The sequence below is a fragment of the Lagenorhynchus albirostris genome, chromosome 2 (assembly GCF_949774975.1).
Source record: "Lagenorhynchus albirostris chromosome 2, mLagAlb1.1, whole genome shotgun sequence".
Classification (NCBI taxonomy): Eukaryota; Metazoa; Chordata; class Mammalia; order Artiodactyla; family Delphinidae; genus Lagenorhynchus; species Lagenorhynchus albirostris.
Genome location: NC_083096.1, coordinates 148,161,975 through 148,188,425, shown reverse-complemented (window position 1 = coordinate 148,188,425; position 26,451 = coordinate 148,161,975). Strand labels below are relative to the sequence as shown.

The 26,451-nt window shown below is 46.5% G+C and overlaps 1 protein-coding gene across 3 annotated transcripts in view; it reads left to right on the top strand.

Moving 5' to 3' along the window:
• The first annotated feature begins 1,106 nt into the window (after positions 1-1,106).
• The window catches only part of RAD54L (RAD54 like), a 30,869-nt gene continuing 5,524 nt past the window's right edge, over positions 1,107-26,451 (top strand). For 2 of the 3 annotated variants that reach the window (XM_060140158.1, XM_060140157.1), the window contains exons 1-17: positions 1,107-1,197; positions 1,934-2,020; positions 3,411-3,530; positions 8,258-8,318; positions 9,052-9,187; positions 9,632-9,701; positions 9,821-10,109; positions 10,339-10,463; positions 15,740-15,890; positions 19,123-19,249; positions 20,286-20,360; positions 20,506-20,636; positions 21,164-21,274; positions 21,435-21,558; positions 21,912-21,990; positions 22,304-22,483; positions 26,206-26,369. In XM_060140158.1, the coding sequence (XP_059996141.1) occupies positions 1,168-1,197; positions 1,934-2,020; positions 3,411-3,530; positions 8,258-8,318; positions 9,052-9,187; positions 9,632-9,701; positions 9,821-10,109; positions 10,339-10,463; positions 15,740-15,890; positions 19,123-19,249; positions 20,286-20,360; positions 20,506-20,636; positions 21,164-21,274; positions 21,435-21,558; positions 21,912-21,990; positions 22,304-22,483; positions 26,206-26,369 (2,060 nt within the window). In that variant the 5' untranslated portion in view covers positions 1,107-1,167. Of the gene's footprint in view, positions 1,198-1,262; positions 1,855-1,933; positions 2,021-3,410; positions 3,531-8,257; positions 8,319-9,051; positions 9,188-9,631; positions 9,702-9,820; positions 10,110-10,338; positions 10,464-15,739; positions 15,891-19,122; positions 19,250-20,285; positions 20,361-20,505; positions 20,637-21,163; positions 21,275-21,434; positions 21,559-21,911; positions 21,991-22,303; positions 22,484-26,205; positions 26,370-26,451 lie in introns of those variants that run through there. The other variant, XM_060140159.1, reaches the window with a different exon arrangement.

Here is a 26,451-nt window from a genome sequence, read left to right as displayed (position 1 = left end):
CCCAGATAGCTAAGGTGCATATCAAAGGAATGATTTCATTGAGCCCAGAATCTTACATCTTCCCATACATAGCAAAGCGTTAAATTCCTTAACATGCGATTTCTGGTTTTCTTTAATTAGTAATCTTTTGATGTTCCACACTACCTGCCCTTTGTTGCAAAACTCCTATATATCCTAGCTCCCCCCTCGCCTCCTCAGAGCAGTTCTCTCAGGGTTACTTGAGATGCTGCCTCCTGGGCTTGAAGTCCTAAAAATTCCCGCCAAATAAAACAACTCTTTGGTTGTGAATGATTTTTAGTCCACAGGGACAATAACAAACCTACCTTACCGCTGTGAGCATTAAATGAATTATTATAACTAAGAAGCTTAAAAGTGCCTGGCAGTAAATGCTACGTGTATACCCTTACTATTATTAGTGAGCACCTGGGTTGTGCCTGGCATTATACTGAGAATTTTAAGCACATTAATTTAATTCTCAGAATAGCCAAAGTACTAATATAATGTAAATTTTCGGTATGAAGTAATTGACGTTTTGAGAGACTGAGTCTACAGGTAGACTGAGTGTATAGGATTCGGACTGACTCCGAAACCGCACTACCACCAACACGGTTTTCCCTAGGAGGGTAAGGTAGCTTCCTCCAAGACACCCCAGACCTTAAGTTCACGTCCCCTGGGGGCTTTCACTGCCTTAGCCGACCACGTAGTAGGGAGTCCAGGAGGAAAAACTCCCTCCACCCCCGGCGGTGGAGGTGGGAAGGAGAGGGCCGGGCTAAGCGACATCTGACTCCAACCTCGACCTCCTCTCCAGGTTCGACACACACACACACACACACGCACGCACGCACACACACACACACACACACACCCGCCGTCGGAGGTAAACTGTCACTTCAGCTGCCGTCCGGGCAGCTCACCGGCCTCCCGCAAACGGCAGTGGACCGGAGCCGGAGTCCAGCCCGCGGGTGCAAAAACCCGGCGGGCGCGCTCGCCCCTCCCACTCCGCCCAACGGCTCCCGCCACTGCAGGCCCCGCCCTACCTCTTAAGTCCCTCCTCCTCGCTCGTCCGTTTAGCCTACCCAGCTCCAGAGTCCAGGCCTCTCAGCGACCACAGCGCTAGGCCTGCCCCCGTCCTTGGGTCGCGAGCGCCGAAGTCATCGAACGCAGCCAATGGATGGTGCGGTGGCGGCACCGCGGGAGGTTCGATTGACCGGGCCTGGCGGGTCCCGGGAGTCCTGGCGGCTGTTAACGCGCGCTTTGGGAAGAGGAAGGTTGAGGGGGAGTGCTTGGGATTGAGCAGCCTTGCCGCTCTTTCCAGCCTCGCCTGGGATTACCCTCCCAAGGCCGGGTCTTCTACTTGTCCTGCCTGGACCCCTGCTCGGCCTCCCTCAGTCCGGCATCCGCACTCCTCCGGACTCGCCCTCCCCAGGCCTCGAATTTTCACCGCTGTAACCACTCTCCTGGCCTGTGATTACCCTTTCCACCACGCAGCTACCCTCTGCCTTCACGTCCACCTGGGAACATTATCTCGACTCCACTCTGCTCAGTCTAGCAGTCTACCTTGCCTCTTTGCCCCATCCCAGACCTCTACTCATTTCTGCTTGGGTATTTCCTTTTTGGCCTTCTCTTCCGCCTCGGCTGCCTCGGCTAACTGGAGACCGACACTTTCACAGATTGGGCCCAAACCTCAGCCCCTGGCTGTAATCCCTCCATCCATGCTCCCTCTTTAATTAGCCCATGCTCTCAGTAATGTAGCAGCCCGCTCTTTACCAGGCTGGTTCCGCGTTCTCAGCTGTTGGGTGCCTTTGACCTTTGGCTGATGGGTACTTGACATTTTATGTTCCTGGGCCCAGAATGGTAAATGTGGGCCTAGGGGAGGCTGTGGCTAGCCCTATGGCGGTGTCTAATGGGCTCACTTAACGTCCTCTCCTTACAGAGGAGGAGCTTAGCTCCCAGTCAGCTGGCCAAGAGAAAACCGGAAGGCGGACCCTGTGATGAGGAAGACTGGCGGCCTGAAGCAGTGGTGAGTCCTCTGCCCTCAAGGGGATAGGGAAGGTGGGGGTACAGGCTGTTGAGGCAGAAAGGAACCCTAGACCTGGTTTCTGGGGTTACATGGAGTGAACCCCGTCACCTCCAGAAGCCTCTTTCAGTAAACTTCAGTGAGTGCTTACTATGTGTCAGGCATTGAACCACATAAAGAAAATCTTTGTTCTCAAGGTGCTCATTAGAAGCTAATATGCCTCAATCTTCCTGGTTAGGAAGGGGCATTCCAAAGCAAAGAGCTGATTGGGTTGGGCTTTTGGCTCCCTTGGGGAAAAAAAAGGGGGGTTCCCCAACAGCAACTAGCAGCCCGCTCTTTTGCTCATTGTCACCTGCCCAATGTCACAGAACAGTAGAGTGTACTGGGCCTACCTTAGAGTCTGAGCTCCCTTGGGCCTAGATTGGAGGGGTAATGCCCCTCCAGTCCCTGCAAATACTCAAGGGCACTATGTTCGACTTTGGACTGGGCTCTGCCTTGGAGGCTTTCTGGGGCTGGCTGTGGGCAGGACCTGTGTAACCAAAATCAGTAGGAAGATGTAGTATGTACTTCAGAGAGCAATCCAAGAAGCAGTGTTTGGCCACAGGAACTTTGGAGGAAGGGATTAGCTAAGGAACTTCTCAAAGGCATTTTTGGGCGGGGTTAGTGAGTGAGTAAAAGCCTGTAGAGAGAGCGGAAGTGGCCTGGTGTTTCTGTTTCAGGTATGCCTTAGCTTCAAATACCTTGGCAACCTGGTGCAAGTAGGTTCTTGCCTGATGGCTCAGTGGGGCTTACTCTAGTTGTACTGCTGGTGTGCAGGCGGCTCCTCTACCTGTGAGGGAGACACATTGGCTGCCCCTTGCCACTTACCTGGGTCTCAGACTTGAACTTGGGGCAGTACTTGGTGCTGTCTGCTACTGGTTGCTTCAGAAAATGCTTTCAGTGCTGGTGTTCTCACTGCTGTGGTGTGGCTGGTTGAGAGTGGTCTCAGAGGCCTGGGAGTTGGGAGCAGCTGAACTCCTGCCCTCCATTGGTAAACTCAGGGAGGGAAGCAAAGGGTCACTCAGTATTCCTTAGGGCTTTTAGAGTGAAGATTTGCGGGCAGCATGACTCTGTGCTACTGATGGACTTGCCCTTCACAGGCCCACTTCATTTACCTCTTCTAGTGCCCTTCAGATTAGGCAAGTTCTTTAACCTCATTAAGCTCCAGTTTTCTCACTTGTTAAATCAGGATATAAACGTGTATTTTAGGATTACTGTGAAGATGATACACGATAATATTGTACATGTGAAGAGTTTAGCACAGTGCCTGGCACTTAAGCATTTTAAATGTTAGTTGCCATTGTGGTGAACTCTATATCTTCCAGACTTCACCTTCCCCAATTCTCTCTCCTAGACTCCTAAGAAACGGAAATCCAACAGTGAGACCCAGAGCCAGGAGTGTTTTCTGTCTCCTTTTCGGAAACCTTTGACTCACCTAACGAATCGACCACCGTGTCTGGACAGCAGTCAACATGTAAGCCCTAACTGCAACCTGCCAACGTCTGTGTGTACCCTGTTTTGTCTAGGGAAGCTCCCTCGGTCCTCACACAGTAGCCAGCAGATGCTTTAGTGGGGGCTTTGGGCCTGCCCACAGCTTCTGGGGCCTGGAAAAGGCCTGACCTCTTTCCTTAGAGATTGTGTGCCTGACTTGGAATTCCCCTTGTTTGTATTTACTTGGGCACCAGATCTCAGGTGGCTCAGATTGCTGAGGACAAGAGGGTGCAGGAGAGTGAAGGCTATGGCAGGGTGTTGGAACCTGTCAGAGAACTGTCTCTGACTCTGCTTATGGCTTCTAAGAAGTACCAGAGTCCTACAGCTTTCACGTGTATCCTCTAGTAAAATCAAAGGTAATCATCAAGTGGCAGCTTCTGTGCATTATTTCATGTAACTCTCATTTTTTAGGATGAGGAAGCTGAGTCTCAGAGAAGTTAAGTAATTTGCTCAAAGTTACAGAGTTGTCAGATCTGCCTAGCTCCATCCAAAGCTTTTTCCTCCAAACTTTCTGAGGGACAGAGTGACACTGATCTCCAAAAACCCTTGGATTGTGATAAGAGTGATAAAAGTGTCTTCTGTTATTCCTAACAAACCCCTTTCAGCCACACCTGAATTTGCTAATGAGATGACTTTGTAAAGCACTTAACTTTGGGGCTGGTTGCCAGGGGAACCAAACCACCAATGGCCAATGTTTAATCCGTCCTACTCTTTACAAACCCAAAAGGTATGGGAGGGTTTGGAGAACTCCCTGCTTGTTGACTTGGTGAGCTGGAAGTTGGGAAGGGGCACACCCGAAACTCCCCTGGGACAGAAGTTTCTGTGCTCACCACCCTTCCAGACCTCCCTCTGTGTCCCTTCATCTGGCTATTCATTCATATCTTTTAATATCCTTTGTGATAAATCAGTAATCTAGTAAGTAAACTATCTGAGTTCTGTGAGCCACCTAGCGAATTAATCGAACCCAAGGAGGGGGTTGTGGGAACATTTGATTTATAGCTTGTGGTCAGAAGCACAGGTAACCACCTGGACTTGAGATTTGCATCTGAAGCAGTGGGGAAGGCAGTCACGTGGGACTGAACCCTTTTAGGATCTGATGCTTTCTCCTGGAAGATAGTGTTGGAATTAAGTTGTAGGGCACCTACACGGAGGCGAAGATTTGCTTCATGTATGGAAAACCGACACATCTGGTGTCAGAAGAAGTGTAGTATTGAGAGTAGAGGAGACACAGGATCGTGTTTTTCCTTTACAGGGACATTTTGAAGGAAAAATGGGAGTATGTTGATGGGAATGTGTAGTGGAGGTTAGTTATTTGTGCATTCAGCAAACACTTAAAAACATTTTTACATAGTATTTGATGAATACAAAAACATATATGTATAATGTATATAAAATATAAAACAAACACCTGTGAACCCACCATCTGGGACTAGAACATCATCAAATTCATAATCCCTTTTCTCATTCCCAGAGGTAGCCACTATCCTGAATTATATTCATCATACCTTGCTTTTTGTGATAGTTTTACCATATATATATAATTCACTAAGTAATACATTGTTTAATCGTTTTCTTGAGCTTTAAAAAGTGGTGTGTAGTCCTCCGGGACTGTTTTCATTCCGGATTCATTTTGTTGTCCTATAGAACTATATGACATAAGTGCGGATGTGGTGGGTGTATGCAAACAGGGGGCCTAACAGTCTGGAGGCTGGTGGAGACCCGAATCTGAGGGACATGCTGATTAGGTTGAGTTCTGAAGGATGCGAGGAGTTTGCCAGGTGAAGAGAACAGGAAGTTTTCTAGCTAGAGGGAACAGCCTGTTTGAAAGCTGTGGAGGAAGGGTCCCCAAAGGCAAAAATGCTTCAGGACCACAAAAGTCAGTGCAGCTCTGGAGATGAAGACTTTAGCCTTAGACACAATCAATTTTAAGTCCTGTAGGATGTCTGGGTTTGCAGATGTGGGTGTGGTACCTAGGAGGGAGTTATGGACTGGAAATAGATTTGGGGTGATTGGCATAGAGTTTGTTTGACACCTACAAAGTGTATTGGAGTGTCCATGTGAATGTACAGTTAGAAGAGCTTAGGGCTGAGCCCTGAGGAATACTGACTTTTAAAGGGATTGGGCAGAGGAAGAAGAGTGCACTAGGGCACTGAGCATGAGGTCCCAGAAAGGCAAAATACTGGGAGAGTGGTGTCATGGAAGTCAAAAGCAGAGAATCTTTGAGAGGAAGGAGTGGCCAGCTTTGTCTGGTAAGATAGGGTAGAAACATATCCCTTGGAGTTAAGGTCTTGTAGGCCATTGGTGACCTTGGCCAGAATCACTTCAGAAGAGTGGAAGGGGCAGAAGATAGGAGGAGTGAGAGATAAGGAAGGGGAGACAGACTACTCTTGCTAGAAGTTTGAAGGGGAGGAGATAAGAAGTCAAAGGACATTTTGTTTTTGAGATAGGAGAGAGTTAAGCATGTTTTTTTTTTTTTTAACAACTTTATTGGGGTTAAGCATGTTTTAAATGCTGGTGAGAAAGAGCTAGTAGAGAGGGAGAAGTTGAGACAACAGGAGAGATCAGGCAGACCTGATAGAGTGACTCTCTGTGGAAGAGGGAAGCTTTGACCTTGGCGGGGAGGAGGGATGTTCTTCTCCCTCTTCTATCATCAGAAGGAAAGGGTGGTATGGGTTTTCAGTAACTAAATAAAGTGAGAGCATGCTTTCTCCTCTGCCTCTGTCAGAGTCTAGTGAGTACTACCAGACCAGATTCTTGGAGGCTGGCCATTGCAAGTCTTGCAGGCTCTGCCCTCAGATGTTTTTGGCCATGGGTCCTCACCTTCTTCCACAGTAGTTGCACAAGCCTGCACTTCTACTTGCAGAACTTGTGGCGCCTGGGTTTTACTGAAAGTCTTTTTAAATTTGGAGCATAAATTCTTGGCTACTTAGAGCTTCAATACTAGCCTCTTATATTGACAGTCTTGAAAATAATAGTTTCAGAATTAAAAGCAGAATTGACGCCAAGTTAGGAAAGAAATTAGAGTCCATTTCCTTCCTTTTCCTCTCCTTTGACTTAAGGGTAGCTTTTTGTTAGCATGTTCTATATATGAGTTTCTCATCATTGCTATGGTAATTAAACATAGTCAAAAGATTTTATTCAGCTGCAAAGAAATACGCAAATAAAGAATTTGGGCCTTTCTCCAACCCTGGGCTTGTCGTGTTATTTAGTGTGGTGATGAAGTTCAGTTCTCCACGTTCCTTTTCTATCTTCCAGTAGGTTGCCAAATATATTCATTACATTTTTCCTATTTAAACTACATTGAGTTTCTAGAATTTAAATAATCTGTATAGAAGTGAGTCAGAATTAAAAAGGTAAGAATTTCAGGGCAAGACAGGCTTGCTTTTTTTCCTATTAAAATACCTTATTGCTAAAAGGGAGTATTTTTCATTACTTCTTTTTGCACTAATGTATTCCACGAAGACTACCTTTAGGGTTTCTGCTCTTGTTCTCACCTTGCTCTCTTGGGTTCTAGCTCTTATTTTGTTGAGGTTTACAGTCTATCGTAATTCCCCGAGGGCTCAGGTGCATATAGATCAGAACTTTGATGGGAGTTTTCAGTTAGCTCAGGAGCTGGCACTGTGGACTCCCCTGCCTCCTCCTGCCCCAGCCCCGTAACCCAGTGCTGATTCCAGGCCGAAGTGATGGCACAGAGACTTCCTGTCACCCTTGTCCCTTGCTTTTTCTTGGTGATTGGCTTCCCCTCTCTCTCATGTCCTCTTTCTCATGTTTTTCCCTCTCTTGTGCCTTCCCATGGCAGGAAGCTGCTGACTCTGGGCTGATCCACATGGCTATACTCAAACAGGTTGGATTAGGAAGCCATATTGCCCAGTAGTTACAAGTAAGGGCCTGGAATCAGGAAAGTCCTGCAAATGTCATGGCTGTGTGACTTGGGAAACCACTCAGCCTCAATTTGCTCATCTGTAAAATGGGGATGCCAGTAATATATGGACCTCATAGGACTGTTAATGAGGATTAAATGGTAACATGAATGCGAGGGCTTAGCACCGCATCTGGCATACATTGTTAATCATCATTATTATTGTCACTTTTGCTGTTGTTGTCAACATTATTTTACTAGTACTACCGCTCCTTTTACTCCTGCTACCACTACTCTTTGAAGGGCTGTTTAGTTCCCAAGGAGGCTGATGTGAGAGTTGATATGGGAATTGGATGCAGTAGGCAGAACTGATATGACAAAAAAGGAAATGTGCGCTATGCTTGGAAAGATGTAACCCTGAAGGACAGTGGTTGAATCCAGACATTGGAGTTCTGTTAGTACTGGGATCGGGTGAGTTTGTGGTGCTTTCTTCTTAAGGCGCTGCAGCCTAGGGAATAGTTAGGTGTCCTTACTTGGCATGGTCTTTCATGAGCTAAAGGCTCTGAGCCTTGTGGTTGACCAAGGCTAGGTATTTGCTTTGGCACTCTCTTGTCCCTGGGGATTTGTGGAACCTTATGCAAAGCCTCAAAGGTAAAAGCCATTGTACAAAACCTAATCTAATATAGAGCACATCTCCTTCTGTTCTAGATGCATCTGAATGAAACATAATCAAAATACAATGCTCTGAATGTATTACGATGCTTAAACAGGCATTTTAGACTGCATTTGTAAAAATATTATCCCATAACATCTCCAATCAGTCCTGAATCCCTGTTTCTTCTCTTTTTTAGGAAGCATTTATTCGAAGCATTTTGTCAAAGCCTTTCAAAATCCCCATTCCAAATTATCAAGGTAAAAATGAAGACTTTTCTATTTCTTAAATGAGTCACGTGTGAATATGCCTGAATAGATTAAAACCTCTGTTTTTGTAAGTACAGCTTACCTTGGAATTAAAGATGCCAGTCCAGTGGTGACTATGTATGGGGTGACCTTCCCAGGGCCTGCGTAAAGTCTGTGTTTGACAGCTTCGGCAAAGGCTACCAAGACTAACTGCCCCTCATCTTCTTGGTGGGGATATGTCAGTGTTCAGGAAGCTCCTGGTGGGCCAGGGTGGCTGATGGACCCAGGCTATATTCAGTCCAAGTGAGTTCAGTAGCATTTCCTTTATGAGGCTGACTCTGTCAGAGGCCTAGGTTCTATAGGGTTTCCCCCTGCCTTATGTAGGGCATAGAAGTGTGCTAAAACTGGGGACTGAGAGGGAGGAGGCGAACTCTCAAGATCTCTCAGTCTTGAAAGGCCCCTTTAGGGTTTCAGACCTTTCCAGAATTGATTTGATCTAAGATGAACGAGACCTGGCCCCCCAGAAGTTTGTAGTTGAATGGGAGAAGTCATATGGAGAAAACTCTGATCTGAGGCAGACTGGGGTATTGGTCAGGCATAGGTGCCCAAACTGCTTTTGGAGAGGTTTTTGGGAGAGGGGGTCATATGGAAGCTTAGGAAAGTTTATGTGAAGGATAGGCATTTGAGCTGGGCCTGCTGGAGCTCCTCAACTTAGAGGCTTAGGTGACAAATTGTTGGTTTCTAGGTCCTCTGGGCTTTCGAGCATTGGGCCTCAAAAGGGCTGGGGTCCGCCGGGCCCTCCATGACCCTCTGGAAGAAGGTGCCTTGGTTCTGTACGAGCCTCCCTTGCTGAGCGCCCACGACCAGCTGAAGCTTGACAAGTATGTGCACTGGTATTTCTTGAGCAGTTCTGGTCCTATAAGTGCACAAACCTGGAGGGCAGAGAGCATTTTGGTGTGATTTCACCTTGGGACCTGCATATGTTTTCAGAGTGCTGTCATGACTACTGTACCATCCAGAGTGAGTAGGTGGGGAAGGAGAGTGCCTGGGGAAGAACACGTGGACATGTCCATTTGGTGGGGTTTCCTCATCCATTCCTACTGGGCTCACTCAGGGGCACAGGGAGGGTTAAGGTGATGACATAGGGAACCCATCTCCATCTCCTAACTTTCTCACCCTGGAGAGGAATTTGCTATGGTTTGGTTGCACCAGGCCAAGGAGGTCCTCTGTTAGGCAGCTGCCTCTGAATCAACAGGACACAACTTTCTGAGGGTGTGGCCTTGCCCGTGGCTGAGCTCCGTGTTTTCTTTGTTGTGTTTTCTCAGGGAAAAACTCCCTGTCCATGTGGTCGTTGATCCTATTCTCAGTAAGGTCTTGAGGCCTCATCAGAGAGAGGTAAATGGGGGGTGGGGGGGTGAGTTTGGGCTAGGGTAGGGGCTGCACCTGAGGGGCTGTCATCCCTGGGGCAGCTGCAGTGTGGATGCCAAAGTGGGCTGAGTGCTGTTATTCCCCAGGGAGTGAAGTTCCTGTGGGAGTGTGTCACCAGTCGGCGCATCCCTGGTAGCCATGGCTGCATCATGGCTGATGAGATGGGCCTGGGCAAGACGCTGCAATGCATCACATTGATGTGGACGCTTTTGCGCCAGAGTCCAGAGTGCAAGCCAGAAATTGACAAGGCAGTGGTGGTGTCGCCCTCCAGCCTAGTGAAGAACTGGTACAATGAAGTTGGGAAATGGCTTGGAGGGAGGATCCAACCTCTAGCCATCGACGGAGGCTCTAAGGACGAGATAGACCAAAAGCTGGGTAGGAGCCTTAACAAACATGGCCGCACTCCTCCATACAACCTGCTCCTGTCTTAAGTGTATCCTCACTGATGGCCAGGGTTGAGGGCAGGGAGGAGGGGTGACAGAAAGTAGAATTCCTGTGGAAAGAGTTGAAATAGTTATTTCCAGGCTAAATTAAAGAATCATCAGACTGGCTTTTTCTTTATGATATTCTCAGATTTGTTCCCTTGACACCTTTTTTGTTGTAGAAGGATTTATGAACCAGCGTGGAGCCAGAGTGCCTTCTCCCATCCTCATCATTTCCTATGAGACTTTCCGCCTTCATGTCGGAGTCCTCCGGAGAGGGAGTGTTGGACTGGTCATATGTGATGAGGTACTTGACGCTCAGCTGTCTGGGTGGTAGGAGAAAGTCTGTCGATGTCTTCTCACTGAGAACTGCCATCCAAGGACTGTGCCAGTTACTGGGGGATGCAGAGGACAGAACATACTGCCTTGGAGGAGGCAAATGGGAGGGAGAGCCCATGGTACCAATGTGCCGAAAGAGGGGTTAAGCAGAGCTTGGAATGCCAAGGAGAGTGAGGTGCTGTGGGCTGATTGGTTTTGTTGCCTCTAGACAGTTTTCCTAGACCAAAGGACTTTGAAGGGTGGGAGGGATTTGGATGGGTGGAGAGACATGGTACAGTGTTTAGGGGAATAGGTTCTAGGGTCAGAGAGATCTTTGTTCAAATTCTGGCTCTGCCACTTATCAGAGTAAGTGGTAAGTTACTTAACCACCCAAGCCTCTTTTTCTGTGTCAATAAAATGGGTGATAATATCTGCCTTATGGGATTATTGTGAGCATTAAATGAAGGAAAGCTTTTATCACAGTGCCTGGTATGTCATAAGACCTTGGTACATGTCAGCTCTGGGTGTTTTTTTGTTTTTTGTTGTTGCTGTTTGTTTTTTTAATAATTCACCTTTAAAAATAATTATTTTAAATTCTGTTTTATTTTTTGGGTGTGCCACATGGCACATGGGATCTAGTTCCCTGACCAGGGATCGAACCCATGCCCACTGTAGTGGAAGCGCAGAGTCTTAACCACTGGACCGCCAGGGAAGTCTCTTATCTGTCTGTCTATCTATCTATCTCATGCAGGGCCTTTTATTTATTTATTTATATCATTCATTCATTCATTCATTTGTTGGCTGCGTAGGATCTTCGTTGCTGTGCGTGGGCTTTCTCTAGCTGTGGTGAGTGGGGGCTACTCTTTGTTGCTGTGTGCAGGCTTCTACTTGCGGTGGCTTCTCTTGTTGAGCACAGGCTCTAGGCGTGCGGGCTTCAGTAGTTGCAGCACACGGGCTCAGTAGTTGTGGCTCGCGGGCTCTAGAGCACAGGCTCAGTAGTTGTGGCTCATGGGCTTAGTTGCTCCGTGGCACGTGGGATCTTGCCGGATCAGGGCTCGAACCTGTGTCCCCTGCATCGGCAGGCAGATTCTTAACCACTGTGCCACCAGGGAAGTCCCTTAATTTTTTTTTTTATGTACGTATGTACTTATTTATTTAATTTATTTATTCTTTTTGGCTGTGTCGGGTCTTGGTTGCAGCACGCAGAATCTTCATTGAGGCATGTGGGATCTTTCGTTGTGGCGTGTGGGCTTCTCTCTAATTGTGGCCTGCAGGTTTTCTCTCCTCTAGTTGTGGCATGAAGGTTCCAGAGTGCGTGGGCTATGTAGTTTGCGGCACGCAGGCTCTCTAGTTGAGGTGCGTGAGCTCAGTAGTAGTGGTGTGCGGGCCTATCTGCCCTGCGGCTTTTGGGAACCTAGTTGCCCGACCAAGAATCCAACGCGCGTCCCCTGCATTGGAAGGCGAATTCTTTACCACTGGACCACCAAGGCAGTCCCCTCAGCTTTGGTTTTTATTCTAGGCTGAGAGGACTCATGAACAGAAGCGCGGAGATAGGAAAGTCCAGTGTGGATAGTCCATACACCTTGTGAGTCTGTGTTGACTCTCTGGGACTAAGGAAAATACGTCAGTTGTTACTCTCTGGCCTTTTCCAGCACTGTACATGAAGGATGGTAGGGATGCAACTACTTGGAAAGGAGTGAGGGTGGCTGGGAGCTTCCCAGTATAAAGAATTTCCCACGTCTTTAGGGGACTTGGCTACCCTGAGCCTGCTGCCATTGTTTACATCTTGGGGAAAGTAAGGTCACTTTGCACACCCCTGGGGCTTTAGTGGAGGGGTGGCTGAAAGACTTGGCCCCATCTGTCAACTGATTGGCAGGCTTGACTGTGCTCTGGGGACTATATAGATTACCCTGTATCTGAGGGTTTGGGGAGAGGACAGAGAAGAAAAGCTTACTTTGGGGTACCATGCTTGCTAGTAGTGAGCTGTTTCCCAGTTGAGCTTTTGTCCTTATGAAGAGTCTGGCATGTCTGCCAACTTCCAATACCCTGATGGGCCATTCCTTGGTAGGAGTAAGAGATTTAGCAGATTGAGATGGGGTATGCACGTGGCCACTGTCCAGGACCCTGGCATTTGCTTCATCACCATGGAGGGGGACGGTGCCAGGAGCCTGGTCTAGAGACCAGGGCATTGGGGAAGGGAAGGGAAGGCAGGCTGTTGAGCCCTTGAGGACTGGGCGGCATCTAGATTTTCTTCTGCTCTATAGTGTTTCGTTTCTTCCTCATTCTCTCCTGTTTTCTGAGCTGACTGGCATGAGGGACCAGGCTGCCTCTTGCCACACTGCAGGGTCCTGGCCCTCCCTTCTGCTCTTCTACCTTTTATTTATTTATGTTTTTTTTCTTTTTTTTCTACCTTTTATTTGTCAGCAGTGTGTTAATTGTCAGAGACCTGAGGAAGCCAAAGTCCTGAAAGATAGTCAGCCTACTCTAGAAGTTTGTCCTGTTTGGATCTGGGAAAGAGAAGGTTCTGCCCCAGCTTTCATGTTCCCAGCTTCCTCCCAGCTGATGCTTTTCTCTGGAACACAGAAATAATAACATAATAATAGCATAATAACTGTACAGAATCTTGATCCACATTGTAATCCGAGTTAGACAGGGCAAGTCAGAACACTTGGGATCAGCGTTGGCTTTGCCACTTGTAAGCATGACAGCAGATGAGACTGCTCTGAGACTATAGAGTAGATAGCACGTGGTCTACCTGAAAGGGACATGCTACAGATCAAGAAAGAGGATATAGGGAAGCATTTTGTAAGGTGTATGAACAGGGGAGGGATTGACGTCATCATCATCGTCATCATCTCAGTTTTGGAGATGAGGAGACTGAAGCTCAGAGAAGTGCTGGGACTTGAATCCAGGTCTGAGATTTTAAGTCCTGGCTCTTTCTTCTCTCTTAATGCCTTGGTTGTAACCAAAGCTTGGTGTAGGGAGAAGCTTGGCTTGGTTATGGAAGGACTCGTCCCTGTATGCCTTATCTGGACCCATGTATGTTCCTTTACAAGTGCTAGAACACAAAGCAAGTCAGATGCTGGGAAATGCAGTAAAAACAAGAATCTACTCATGGGGCTCATGTTTCAGAGAGACAAGTGGTGGTATTTAATCTTGGTGTCATTTTTTGCTTTTAAAAGGATAAGCTGAGAATTCTGCCAGAACAGAAGTTTAGCAGCAGCTTATAAATAAGAACTCTGACAACTTTTCATCTGGCCAAACATTTGATTTGCTGAGATGCCAGCATTTGGGTTTTAAATCTGTGGCCGATGGTGGCAGGAGCCAGGTCTGGAGCCAGGAAGGTCCCATGGGAGCTGGGGTTGGCTTTCCCTTTCACAGAGACCCACAGGGGTAGTGCATCAGTTCAGTTCATTAATTGAGTTATTAAGTACCTGTTTTGTGTCAGGCCCTGGGGATCTCATGATTGCCAGCCATCAGGGAGCTTCAGTTTAGAGGATTCCAATTGTTTAGAGGGATCCAATGCATGCCCATTTCCCCAGGGCCTTTTGGGTAATTTCTTCACAAGTTTCAGGTCTTATTTCCCTCTTCAGCTCAGAAGTATCAGCCTCTTGTTTCAGGGCTGTTGCTTGGATCCTCCAGTCACTTTTAAGTTTCTTTGTTTAGGATGTCTTTAAAATTTTTTTTTAAAACAGATATAATTGACATACAATGTTTTCATTTTAGGTATACAACATCCAGTCATTTTTTTTTTTAATTAAAATTCTATGGGTGTCTGTCTAATTCTTCAATAGCAATGTTGCTTATTCATTCATTCTTCAGCAAGCATTCACTGAGCAGTGTTCTGTGTGGGGCTCTGTCCCGTGCACTGTTACAAAGGCAAATCTGACATGGTCTCTGCCTTTAAAAGTTCCTGCCTTGGTGAGGAGATAAAGTACAATCGAATGTGATTAGTGTATATAGCAGTAGATGAGAGGCAGAGTAGTATAGTGCCCGGACTTCAGAATCTCACACACCTGAGTTCAAATCTCAGTTCTGCTACTTGATACCATCATGATTTTGAATAACTGTGCACCTCTCTGAACCTCATTTTCTCTAAAAGGGTATTGTAATTTCCTCTCATCTGATTGTTATCTGGATTATAGAAGAGAATATAGGTAAAGTGCTTAGTATAGTGCCTGGCACATTAAAAGGATTCAGTGCACAGCTGTTATGTACAGACTGCCATAAGAGCCAGAGGTGAGAGACCCCAACAGCCTGGGGTCATTGAGGAAGGCTTTGCATAGGAGGTGACATTTGAGGAATTTGCCTGTGGAAGAGAATTGTGGGCAGAGGAATGGCATGGGCAAAGAGACCTAAGGAAATCCAGCATTAGGAGTGGTGAGTTATAGTTTCCTGGACTGTGACAAGCTGTGGAGAGTGTCACAGAAGTCAGCTGGGTCCTTTTTGAGAAGTACTAAGCTAACGAGCTTGGGCTTGATCCCACAGATGGGAGAGTCAGTGGAGGGTCTGTGTTTAATTGCACTGTGAAAGGCTGGCTTATTTGTTCATTCTTTCACTGGTGGTTGTGTTTTGCGTGCCCTGCCCAGTGTGGGGCTGAAAGGGACTGGGGGTAGAAAAGGCACAGGCCTTGCCCGTGTGATTCTTTGGGAGAGAGGAAAGTTGATAGGGTCCTTTACCATTTTGTTGAAAAAGGCTTAAAAGAGAAGTAACAGGTGTGTATTGGGGTGGGTGATATAGGGATAGGGGAAGAGAGGCAGAGAGAGGCTCTTTCTTTAGATATCTGAGCTGGCTGGATTCTGTGGAAAGAGGAGAGGAGGAGCCTGGACCAAGTCCCCTTAGCACTGATAGCTTGGAGACTAATACAGAAGGCATCTGGCTCAGGAGGTTATAGGATGGTTGGGCTAGTGCAGGGGGAGGATTCCCTGAAAGCACGGGTCTCTAACATGTCTGAATGATCTCTGAAGAGGATAGGCAGGCTGCTATGGCTCTGGAGGTTGGGGCAGGGAAGAGGAGGGGAAGAAATAGAGAATCCATGCTTTATGGATATAGCATTGGTCTAGAAGCTGAAGGTCTGTCTCTTGAGCCTGGCATTTCTCCCCAAGAGAGTGGGTAAACTCTCGCTTTTGCTGCCCGCTGCCCAGTTCCCAAGGCCTCAGGACCTGTAATGCTCATGATTCCTCTTTGCTTGTCTATACAAGATTTTGCTACTATTAGGGAGGCCACATTGTGCCCATGCCTAAGTGAGAATTAATTTCCTTTCAGGGACACAGGCTCAAGAACTCTGAGAATCAGACTTACCAGGCCCTGGACAGCTTGAACACCAGCCGACGGGTCCTCATCTCCGGGACTCCCATCCAGAATGATCTCCTTGAGTATTTCAGCTTGGTACATTTTGTTAATTCGGGAATCCTGGGTAAGTATCTTGGCCTTGTCTGCTATACTGGAGAGGAGCCTTGCCTTAGCCTTGGGATTGTAATGCTAGCTGAGGAGAGAGAGGAGAGACCACTAGTTATATGTGGGTCACTAGGCACTCTTCTAGGAAGACTTCTCATGTCAAGGAGTAGCAAAGCCATTGGGAGACCTTGGCTCTGCTGAGCTACTCATCAAGGCCCACTCTGGTCTTTTTTTTCACTGCAGAGGTCGCAGGGGCTACGCAGGGCATTGTCTCTATGAGCTGGGGATGGAACTACTATCCCCAGGCATTTTTGCTCATCACATCCTAGCTGCCTCACGAGAGCTTTCGCCTCAGAGCAGACTCTGTATTGGGCAGTTTTGTTTTTAACCATTTTTTAGTGTGCAACTTAGTGTCATTAAGTACGTTCACATTGTTGTGCAACCATCACCACCAACCATCTCCAGAACTTTTTTCATCTTGCAAAAGTGAAACTCTACCCATTAAGCAGCAGCTCCCCATTTCCCACTCCCCGCAGCCCCTGGCAACCATAGCTTGGGCAGTTCTTGCACATAGATATCTGTGGAAGGGTTTATTAGTGCCCAGTTTTGAACTTTAAAGAATCATATAGCATATTTTCCTTTGCATCTGGATTCTTTTGTTCGATATTATGTGTATGAGATTCACCCATGTTGTTGCCTATAGCAGTAGTTTTTCACTTTAGTATACTATTCCATTTCATGAATATACCAGAATTTATTAGTTCTACTGTTGATAGACAATTGAATTGTTTCCAGTTTTTTATTATTTTGAATAATGATCCTGTGAACATTCTTCTACATTTTTGTTTTTTTTTTTTTTTTTGCGGTACGCGGGCCTCTCACTGTTGTGGCCTCTCCCGTTGCGGAGCACAGGCTCCGGACGCGCAGGCTCAGCGGCCATGGCTCACGGGCCTAGCTGCTCTGCGGCATGTGGGATCTTCCCAGACTGGGGCATGAACCCGCGTCCCCTGCATCGGCAGGCAGACTCTCAACCACTGTGCCACCAGGGAAGCCCTTGTACGTTTTTTTTACCTGAGCATAGTATGCGTTCCTCTGTCGTAAGAGTGGAATTGCTGGGTCATATGTTATGCGTGTGTTTAACCCTAGTAGATACTCCAGTTTTCCAGAGTGATTGTACTGGCAGTATATGAAAATTCCAGTATCTCTACATCAGGGGCCAGCAAATTTTTTCTTAAAAGGGTAGATAGCCAAAAAAAAAAAGGCTAGATAGTTATTTTAGGCTCGTAGGCCATACTGTCTCTGTCACAGCTACTCAGCTCTGCTATTGCAGTAGGAAAGCAGCCATAAAATGTAAATGAATGAGCATGGATGTGTTCTAATAAAACTATTTATAGAAACAGGTGGCTGGCCCATGGCTATAGTATGCTGGCCTCTGTTTTATAGCATCACCAATATTTATCTTTAGAACACATTTTAAAAAACATTTAGTCATTCTGGGTGGGTGTTTAGTGATATTTCATTGCATTTATTTAATGTTGAATAAAACTCAAACACCTTTGGGCCTTCCCTGGTGGTCCAGTGTTTAAGACTCTGCGCTCCCAGTTAGTGCAGGGGACCTGGGTTCGATCCCTGGTCAGGGAACTAGATCCCACACGTGTGCAGCAGCAAAGAGTCCACGTGCCGCAACTAAAGATCCTACACGTGGCAACGAAGATCCTGCATGCCACAGCTAAGATCCGGCGCAGCCAAATAAATAATATTTAAAAAAAAAAAAGATTGTTTAAAAAAAAAGTTGAACACCTTTTAATATGTTCATTGGCCATTTGGAGATCCTCTTTTGTGAGGTACCTGACCTTTTAAATTCCTGGCCAAAACAAAACCCTATACTCATTAAACAGTTGCTCCCTATCCTCACTTACCACCAACCCCTATCAACTACCAGTCTGCTTTCTGTCTCTGTGGACTTGCCTATTGTGAATATTTTCTATAAATGGAATCATATAATATGGGACCTTTTGTGTTTGGCTTCTTATACTTAGCATAATGCTTTGAAGGTTCATCCATATTGTAGCAAGTATCAGTACAGATCTTCCTCAACTTATGATGGGGTTCTATGCCACTAAACCCATTGTAAGTTGAAAATATTTTAAGTCAAAAATGCATTTAAGGGACTTCCCTGGTGTTCCAGTGGTTAAGACTCCACGCTTCTACTGCAGGGGTGCAGGTTTGATCCTTTGTCGGGGAACTAAGATCCTGCATGCCATGTGGCAGGGCATCCCAACCAAAAAAAAAAATCATAAAATATAAAGTGGTATGCGGCATATAAAATAATTGTACACCTTGAAGGAAAAAAAGCATTTAATGTCAAACATCATAACTTAGCCTAGCCTAACTGAAATGTGCTCAGAACACTTAAATTAGCCTACAGTGGGTAAAAGCATTTCACACAAATCCTATTTTATAATAAAGTGCTGAATATCTCATGTAATTTATTGAATACTGTACTGTAAGTGAAAAACAGAATAATTTTATGGGCATAGAATGGTTATAAGTATATCGGTTGTTAACCCTCATGATCACGTGGCTGACTGGGAGCTGTGGCTCAGTGTTGCTGCCCAATATCAAGAGAGAGTATGGTATTTCATATTGCTAGCCTGGGAAAAGATGAAAATTAAAAATTTGAAGTATAGTTCCTACTGAATGCATATTGCTTCCACACAATCAAAGTCGAAAATTCATAAGTCAAACCATCATAATAAGTTGAGGACTGTTTTTTGTTTTTTTTTTGTTGTTGTTTTGGCCACGCTGCATGGCATGCGGGATTTTAGTTCCCCAACCTGTGCCCTCTGCAGTGGAAGCGTGGAGTCTTAACCACTGGACCACCAGGGAAGTCCCAGTTGAGGACTGTCTTGTACTTCATTGTACATGCTACTTCATCTCTTATAAGCAGTATATAGGTGGGCTATTAAAAAAAATGTCCAGTTTGACAATTGGATTATTTGGTCCATTTACATTTAATGTAATTAGTTATATATTTGGGTTTTGATCTACTTGCTATCTTATTATTTGGCCTTTCAAGTCCTTGCTGCTTTGGTAGCTCTCTGATCCATTCAAACAGAAATTGCCTATAATTTGTTCAGCTTTGTTGTTCTCAGTAAAAGGTTGGTCTGTGACAAAGTAGTCTGCTGTTACTAGCAGTGGGAAAGTCATTACTTTTCTATATTCCTTAATGCCTTTTCTCCTGTGCTTAGGAACTGCCCAGGAGTTCAAGAAGCATTTTGAATTGCCAATTTTGAAGGGTCGAGATGCAGCTGCCAGTGAGGAAGATAGGCATCTAGGAGAGGAGCGACTGCGGGAGCTCATCAGCATTGTGAATAGGTAATAAATGGGGTGTGGGCTAGACAGTAGTACCTCCCTTTGGGTCCCCCCACATTAGGTCATCAGAATTGCCTCCTTAGCCATCCAAAGCCAATCCTTTGTGGCCTTGGCCTTGAGGTCTGGGATTCTCCTGAGAGAGTGGGATTGTGCCCTGACAGTAGTCACTGAATAAATGAAGGGGTCTTGCAGGCTGATTCCCTGCTTTCTCCCTGACCTTGGGCCCTGTGGTCTGGTTTGGTGCCGCTTAGCGTCCTGCTGAGGAAGCTTTTTTCTATTGCTAGACCTCCTGAGCAAAATACCCCTTGGAGCATTGTTAGTACTTCAGAAGTTTCCTCTCAGTCTCACCCCTAAAGCACCAGGCGTCCCTTCCCACGTCCCATAGCTTTCTGTGACAGGTAGTAGATCTGAAGGATGGGTATGGCTCCCAGGCTGACAAGGCTCTCTCCAGGGGGGCCACATAGCTCAAGGGGCAGGTACATTCTGGAGTCCTCTGTTGTAGTTATGTGTACTTGATGATTTGCTTCCTGAAGAGTCTTGCTTTTGCCAACAGGCGCCTCCCTCTCAGGTTAAGATGGCAGGAAGGAGAGTCAGTGTGCTCTTAGGAGCTGCTGCTTAGGTGCTTGATCCTGTCCTTCCTGGTCTGCCAGGTAGTATGGGCATACTTTCATTGAACCTTGGGCCGTGTGGCAGCAGGCATTTGAGCAAATGCAAGCAGAAACTCCCATTAGGGCTCAGTGGTTTACAGCTTACTTCCCTTGTCAGAGGACCAGGCTTAGTAGACCTCTGCCTTCTCTTGAAAGGCAGCTGACCTTTTGAAGGCAAAGAGAGAGTTGTCCGTCTGAGCTAGACTGTTTGAAAGGGTCTCTGTTCCCGTGACTGAGACCCTGGTATAGATATCTTTGCCATAGGGCTGATGGGTTTCTGACATTTGATACTACAAAAGAAAATCAGTCTTGGTCCTTTGGGTGGTAGCTTTTATTCTGGTATTAGCGTGGCAGTTTTATCAGCCCCTTGTCTTTTTATCTTGTTCTCCCAGGTGCCTGATACGGAGGACATCTGATATCCTTTCTAAATATCTGCCTGTGAAGATCGAGCAGGTGGTTTGTTGTAGGTACTAAACTCAACTGAGGGGTGTGGAGTGAGTGGGTAAAAGCTCAGTCCCTGAGGTATGGCTGGGCTCTCAGTGTGTCCTTAGAGGGCAGAAGTGTGGTCCAGCATTTCCTGCTGACCCAGCTCCTTTTTTTTTTCTTTTTCAGGCTGACACCCCTTCAGACTGAATTATACAAGAGGTTTTTGAGACAGGCCAAGCCAGCAGAAGAGTTGTGTGAGGGCAAGATGAGTGTGTCTTCCCTTTCTTCCATCACTTCACTAAAGAAACTATGTAATCGTGAGTTGGATCCGTGCGCCGGGGTCCTCTGTGAGAGTGAGCAAGGAAGGTAGTTCAACCACCTTCACTAAAACTTGTCCATAGTCCTCATATAATTCTGTGCCACATGTAATTCTGTGCCTCCACAAGGCATGAGCTCATGTATTGTGTACTCTAAACCAGACCTTTTGCTGTGGAAAATTTAGCTTATCCTTTGCCTGACCCATGCTTGATGCTTGGAATATATAGGACTGTGCGTGAGAGTGTGTGCACACACACACATGCATATAAAATATTGGACAGGGGGAAAAATAACAAACTTTTCCCTGTCTGGTATAGCTCGCCTCTTGTTGGGAGAACACAGAACACACTAGTGAGCAAAATTGTCCACTCATGATCCCAGGTGGCACTGACTGCACACTGGGATTTGGAAACAAGCAAATCTGGTGCTGAGGAAGGTCTGGGTAGGCTTCTAGAGGGCGTTCTAATGAGCATTGAAGTGGAAACTTCTGAAAGCAATGTAGCTGGCATTTTCGAGTTTTTTTCAGATCCAGCTCTAATCTATGACAAGTGTGTGGAGGAAGAGGATGGCTTTGAAGGTACCTTGGACATATTTCCCCCTGGGTATAGCTCCAAGGCTCTAGAGCCTCAGCTGTCAGGTGAGTCCTTTCCTACCAGTCTTTGGGCTCCTCTAGGAAGAGGGGTGGGAGGTTGTCTCTTTGTGCTAGATCTATTCTGTCTCACGGCAGGATATTAAGAGTAAGAATCCTGGGCCATTGGGATGGCCCATTGGGTGCTGATGGTTGTTGATCTCCCCAGGTAAGATGCTGGTCCTTGATTACATTCTGGCGGTGACCAGAAGTCGCAGCAGTGACAAAGTAGTGCTGGTGTCCAATTACACTCAGACATTGGACCTCTTTGAGAAACTCTGCCGGGCCCGAAGGTAGGGAAGAGCTGTCAAAGGGGTACCTCTCCTACTGTACCCCTAGGAAAAGTAGGTGTTCTGATTGGTGGATATGGACCAAGATGTGGATGCAGGAGGGACTTTCCAGAAGATGTCTGTTCCCTTATTGCTGCAATGGCCATAACTCCATCTCCAAGCAGAATAGTCCTTTGTCCTTCACATACTCCACAGGACAGTCCTAGCCCTTAGCTCCCTGCTACTCCCTTTGGGAGTTTAGGGTTTCAGACTGTATATGAACAGCCTTCAAGCATGGTTAGTTCAGTCTCTTCAGTAGCTCTGGCTCCAAGGGGGCTCTGCTTCCTTCATGGTTTGATCTTTGGATTCCCCTTCAGGTACTTATATGTTCGCCTGGATGGCACAATGTCCATTAAGAAGCGAGCCAAGGTTGTGGAGCGCTTCAACAATCCGTCCGTAAGTGCACAGCTCCTGTCCTCACACCACTAATGCAATAACATCAGAACTAAGGGTTGACAGAGAATCTACAAAGGGGCTCGGCTTTAGGTCTCTCTTGACTTTTTTTTTCTGGTGGGTGTGGTAGGGTTAGGCTGATTGGTTGGTGATGACTGTACTGGGAACTGACCTTGTGGGCTGGTAAACTGGCTGGTAGGTAGGCAAACTGGTGGTCCTCACAATTGGTCTGCACATGAGAGAACAGTTGGCTGGGCTGAGCAAGATTCTTAGTTTGGGCTGTAAGTGGTTCTTTTTCTCCTTCTTCTCTTTCCAGAGTCCTGACTTTGTCTTCATGCTGAGCAGCAAAGCTGGGGGCTGTGGCCTCAATCTCATTGGGGCTAACCGACTGGTCATGTTTGACCCTGACTGGAACCCAGCCAATGATGAACAAGCCATGGCCCGGGTCTGGCGTGATGGTCAAAAGAAGACCTGCTATATCTATCGCCTGCTCTCTGTAAGGATGGTGATAATGGTCAGCGTAGGTGTGGGTCGTGGAATAAGACTTTCAGGACCACCTTGGGTTGTTTCTTATTGCCTCTCTTTGGCCCCTCTGCCCGTAACAGTGGCCAGGCTATTGGCTTAGCCTGGAGCTCTTTATTCTTCTTTTCTCTCCCTCTCTCACCACCCTGTTCCTCAGATCCTTCTTACTGTGCCCTCTGGATGCCTGTGCAGTAGTTAACAAACTCCCCTGTGGCCTCATCCTTTTCACAGGACACTTGATTTCTCTTACACCTGATTTCGTCCGTGCCGCTTGCCTTGTAGTCTTTTCACACCCAGTGTCCCACGGGGCTAAGAAGTGGTATTGGCATTCTCCAAGTTCTCAGTGATCAGTCAGACCATCCATCCTATAGTACCTCTTTTGAAGCTCATGTTGTCTTGACTACCCTCTTTTCCTTGCTACAGTCATCTACCTTCTGCTGTTCACCTAATTCATCAATAACTTTGGATACCAGTTCAGTCTTCATTTCTTCCCCAAATCCAGCTATCATCCTGGCTGACTTCAAGGACCATGCAATTTTCCAGCACTCTGGCCTTCACGTTTCCTTGACTTCATCTCTAATGACCTCTTTAACTCCCCCTCGTTTTTTTTTTTAACTTTATTTTTTATTTATTTATTTTTGGCTGCCTTGGGTCTTTGTTGCTGCGTGCGGGCTTTCTCTAGTTGTGGTGAGCGGGGCCTACTCTTCATTGTGTTGAGCGGGCTTATTGCAGTGGCTTCTCTTGTTGTGGAGCACAAGCTCTAGGCGTGTGGGGTCAGTAGTTGTGGCACGCGGGCTCAGTAGTGGCTCCCGGGCTCTAGAGCGCAGGCTCAGTAATTGTGGCGCACGGGCTTAGTTGCTCTGCAGCATGTGGGATCTTCCCGGACCAAGGCTCGAACCTGTGTCCCCTGCATTGGCAGGCAGATTCCCAACCACTGCACCACCAGGGAAGTCCCTTTTAAAAAAATAAAAAATAAAAAAATAATTTATTTTTGGCTGCATTGGGTCTTCGTTGTTGGGTCTTCATTGCTGCTTGCGGGCTTTCTGTAGTTGCTGTGAGTGGGGCCTGCTCTTTGTTGTGGTGCACAGGCTTATTGCGGTGGCTTCTCTTGTTTCAGAGCTTAGCTCTAGGCATGCGGACTCAGTAGTTGTGGCTCGTGAGCTCTAGAGCGCAGGCTCAGTAGCTGTGGAGCACGGGCTTAGTTGGTTCGTGGCATGTGGGATCTTCCTGGACCAGGGCTCAAACCCATGTCCCCTGCATTGGCAGGCGGATTCTTAACCACTGTGCCACCAGGGAAGTCCTCCCCCTCATTTTTTTACTCTCATTATTCCAAAGGCCACAGTATGGAACTTGTAACAGTACCCAAACTACACAGTACCCAGAACTTTAATTAATACCTATCATTCTACTCTCATTTCCTGTCCTTCCAGCTTTCTCATACCTCCTATATCTGTTTCAACCTCATGTCCCTAGTTACCCCCACCCCAGCTCCTCCCAGTCTGGCTTCCCTTTCTATTCAGCCTGATCCTCATCGTGCATCCTTTCAGCCAACTCTTCTCCTAATACCTACTCCATGTGGATCCTTATAGCTGTTCTCAGCTTCAGCTTCTGCGCCAGATACAGCTTGCGTTTACAGATTGGCGCTACCACAGATTAATTGTCCATTTTGAGTGGGGCCATATCTCATTTCCTTCACCAGCTACTTCAAGCCTTCACCATTTTCCTCAAGCTTCCTACCTGGCCCTGTCTTTCCTTCTTTCTGGAGAGACTTTGTCTTCTACTTCACAGAGAAAATGTAGGCTACCAAGCTTAAATTCTCTTGCCTGACTTCCTCTCTCTGTCAGTCTTTACACCTGCTCTTCCCTTCCATTCTCAAAGGAAAATCATTTCCTTCCTCTCTGTTCGAGGCTTATCATTCCAGCTCTGCTCTAGACCCTTTTCCTATCCTTTCCTTTCTTAGTTGATCAGTTTATCCTTTATTTCCCTGAAGTCTGTAAACATTGTCAAGTAGCTCTCACCTTAAAAACAAGTTTCTCAACCCTCTGTCCTATTGCAGTGACTACCTTGGGTTACTTTTCATTCACTGTCAGATTTTTCCAAAGCTTACAGATTTACTTCATCTCATCTCCTATTCACTTATCTCACCAGTTATGCCACCGAACCTGCTTTTGATGTATTGGCTTCCTAATTGCTAAAACAAGAGACTCTTGATTTTTCTTCTTTGTATATCTGACACTGTTGGCTACAAATCTTAAAATTCTTTTCTCTTTGGAAACTCCACTCTGGTTTTCCTACCGCTGTGATTATATGCACTCATTATATTGACAAGTCTCTAATTAACTTTTTAGCCCAGATCTCTTACCTGAGTTCTAGACCCATATTTCCATCACCTACTGTATATTTCTACTTAAATGTCTTACGAGTATCCCCTTCTGAATTTTGTCATTTAATGGCTCTGTTATCCACCCAACCCAAATCTGGATATCATCCTACTGGACCATTCTGTTTCCTAACCAGATTCTAATTATACCATTGATTTTACCTTCTCAAAATTTCCTTAATCTAACCTTCCTCTCCATTCCATACTAAAATCATAGTCATCTGACTCCCTAATTCTTTACCTTTGGTCTTATCATAACGCATTCTTCACAACTACTTCTGGAATGAGCTTTCCAAAAATTCTAACTTTGCTTTTCACTTCCAAGACAAGGCCAAGCTCTTTAGCCTGACATCCAAGTTTCTCCAGTATGGGGCTTTCTCAGTCCCAGCTCTTACATACTGTACTCCTACCATCCTCTAGACAGGCCAGACTCCTCATAGTCCTCTAATAGGCCAGGCTTATTGGTTTTGTTCTTACATGTGGAATGCCTTCTCTCTTTCCTTGTAAACCATCTATTCATTTTTCAAGATTCAGCTCAAGGATAATCCTTACTTTCAAGATTTTCAACATTATTCCATTCCACCATCCCTCTTGTGGGTCCCTGGGTATCCTATACAGATTTCTATCATTGTACCAATTATATGTCTCTCTCTCCCGCAGTAGTCTATGAGTTTAAGAATAAGGATCATATTGGATTCTTCTTTGTATCCTGGCATTAGCACAGGGCCTGGCATAGGATACTCAAAGGACATTTACTTGAGTGAGTGAGATTTGGACTTGGTGTGGAGATCTGCTGCTGCAGACAAACCTCAGCCCACCCTGAAGAAATTTAGCGAGGCCCTGGAATCCTCCATTGGCACAGAAAATATCCTGGGTGGGCAGACATGCACAAGTCATATTCCCAAAAGATAGACTGGGAAAATGGGCTTAGATCAGGGGTCCCCAACCCTTGGGCTGGGGACTGGAACTGGTCCACGGCCTGTTAGGAACTGGGCTGCACAGCAGGAGGTGAGCAGCAAGTGAGCAAAGCTTCATGTGGAGCACCCCATTGCTCGTGTTAACCACCTGAGCCATTCCCCACCCCTCCATCCACCCGTCACCAGTCTGTATGAAAATTGTCTTCCACGAAACCACCAGTCCCTAGTGCCAAAAAGGTTGCAGACCGCTGGCTTAGATGAACAGAGTTATTGCTGCAAGACTCTTCTCATTCATCTCCCCTTCTCTTGGGTGGCTATAGTTTCAACCCCTGGGTTTTCCTGCCCCCTATGTTTGGAGGTGACTTAGCCCTGGCTTCCACCCCTACCCCCCACCCCCAGGCAGGAACCATTGAGGAGAAGATCTTTCAGCGTCAGAGCCACAAGAAGGCACTGAGCAGCTGTGTGGTGGACGAGGAGCAGGATGTGGAGCGGCACTTCTCTCTAGGCGAGTTGAAGGAGCTGTTTACCCTGGATGAGGCTAGCCCCAGTGACACACATGACAGGTGGGTGAAGTGCCCTGCTGGCCATTACCTCTGAACACCCTACACAGCATGGAGATGGGATCTACAGTAACCACAGCTCTGT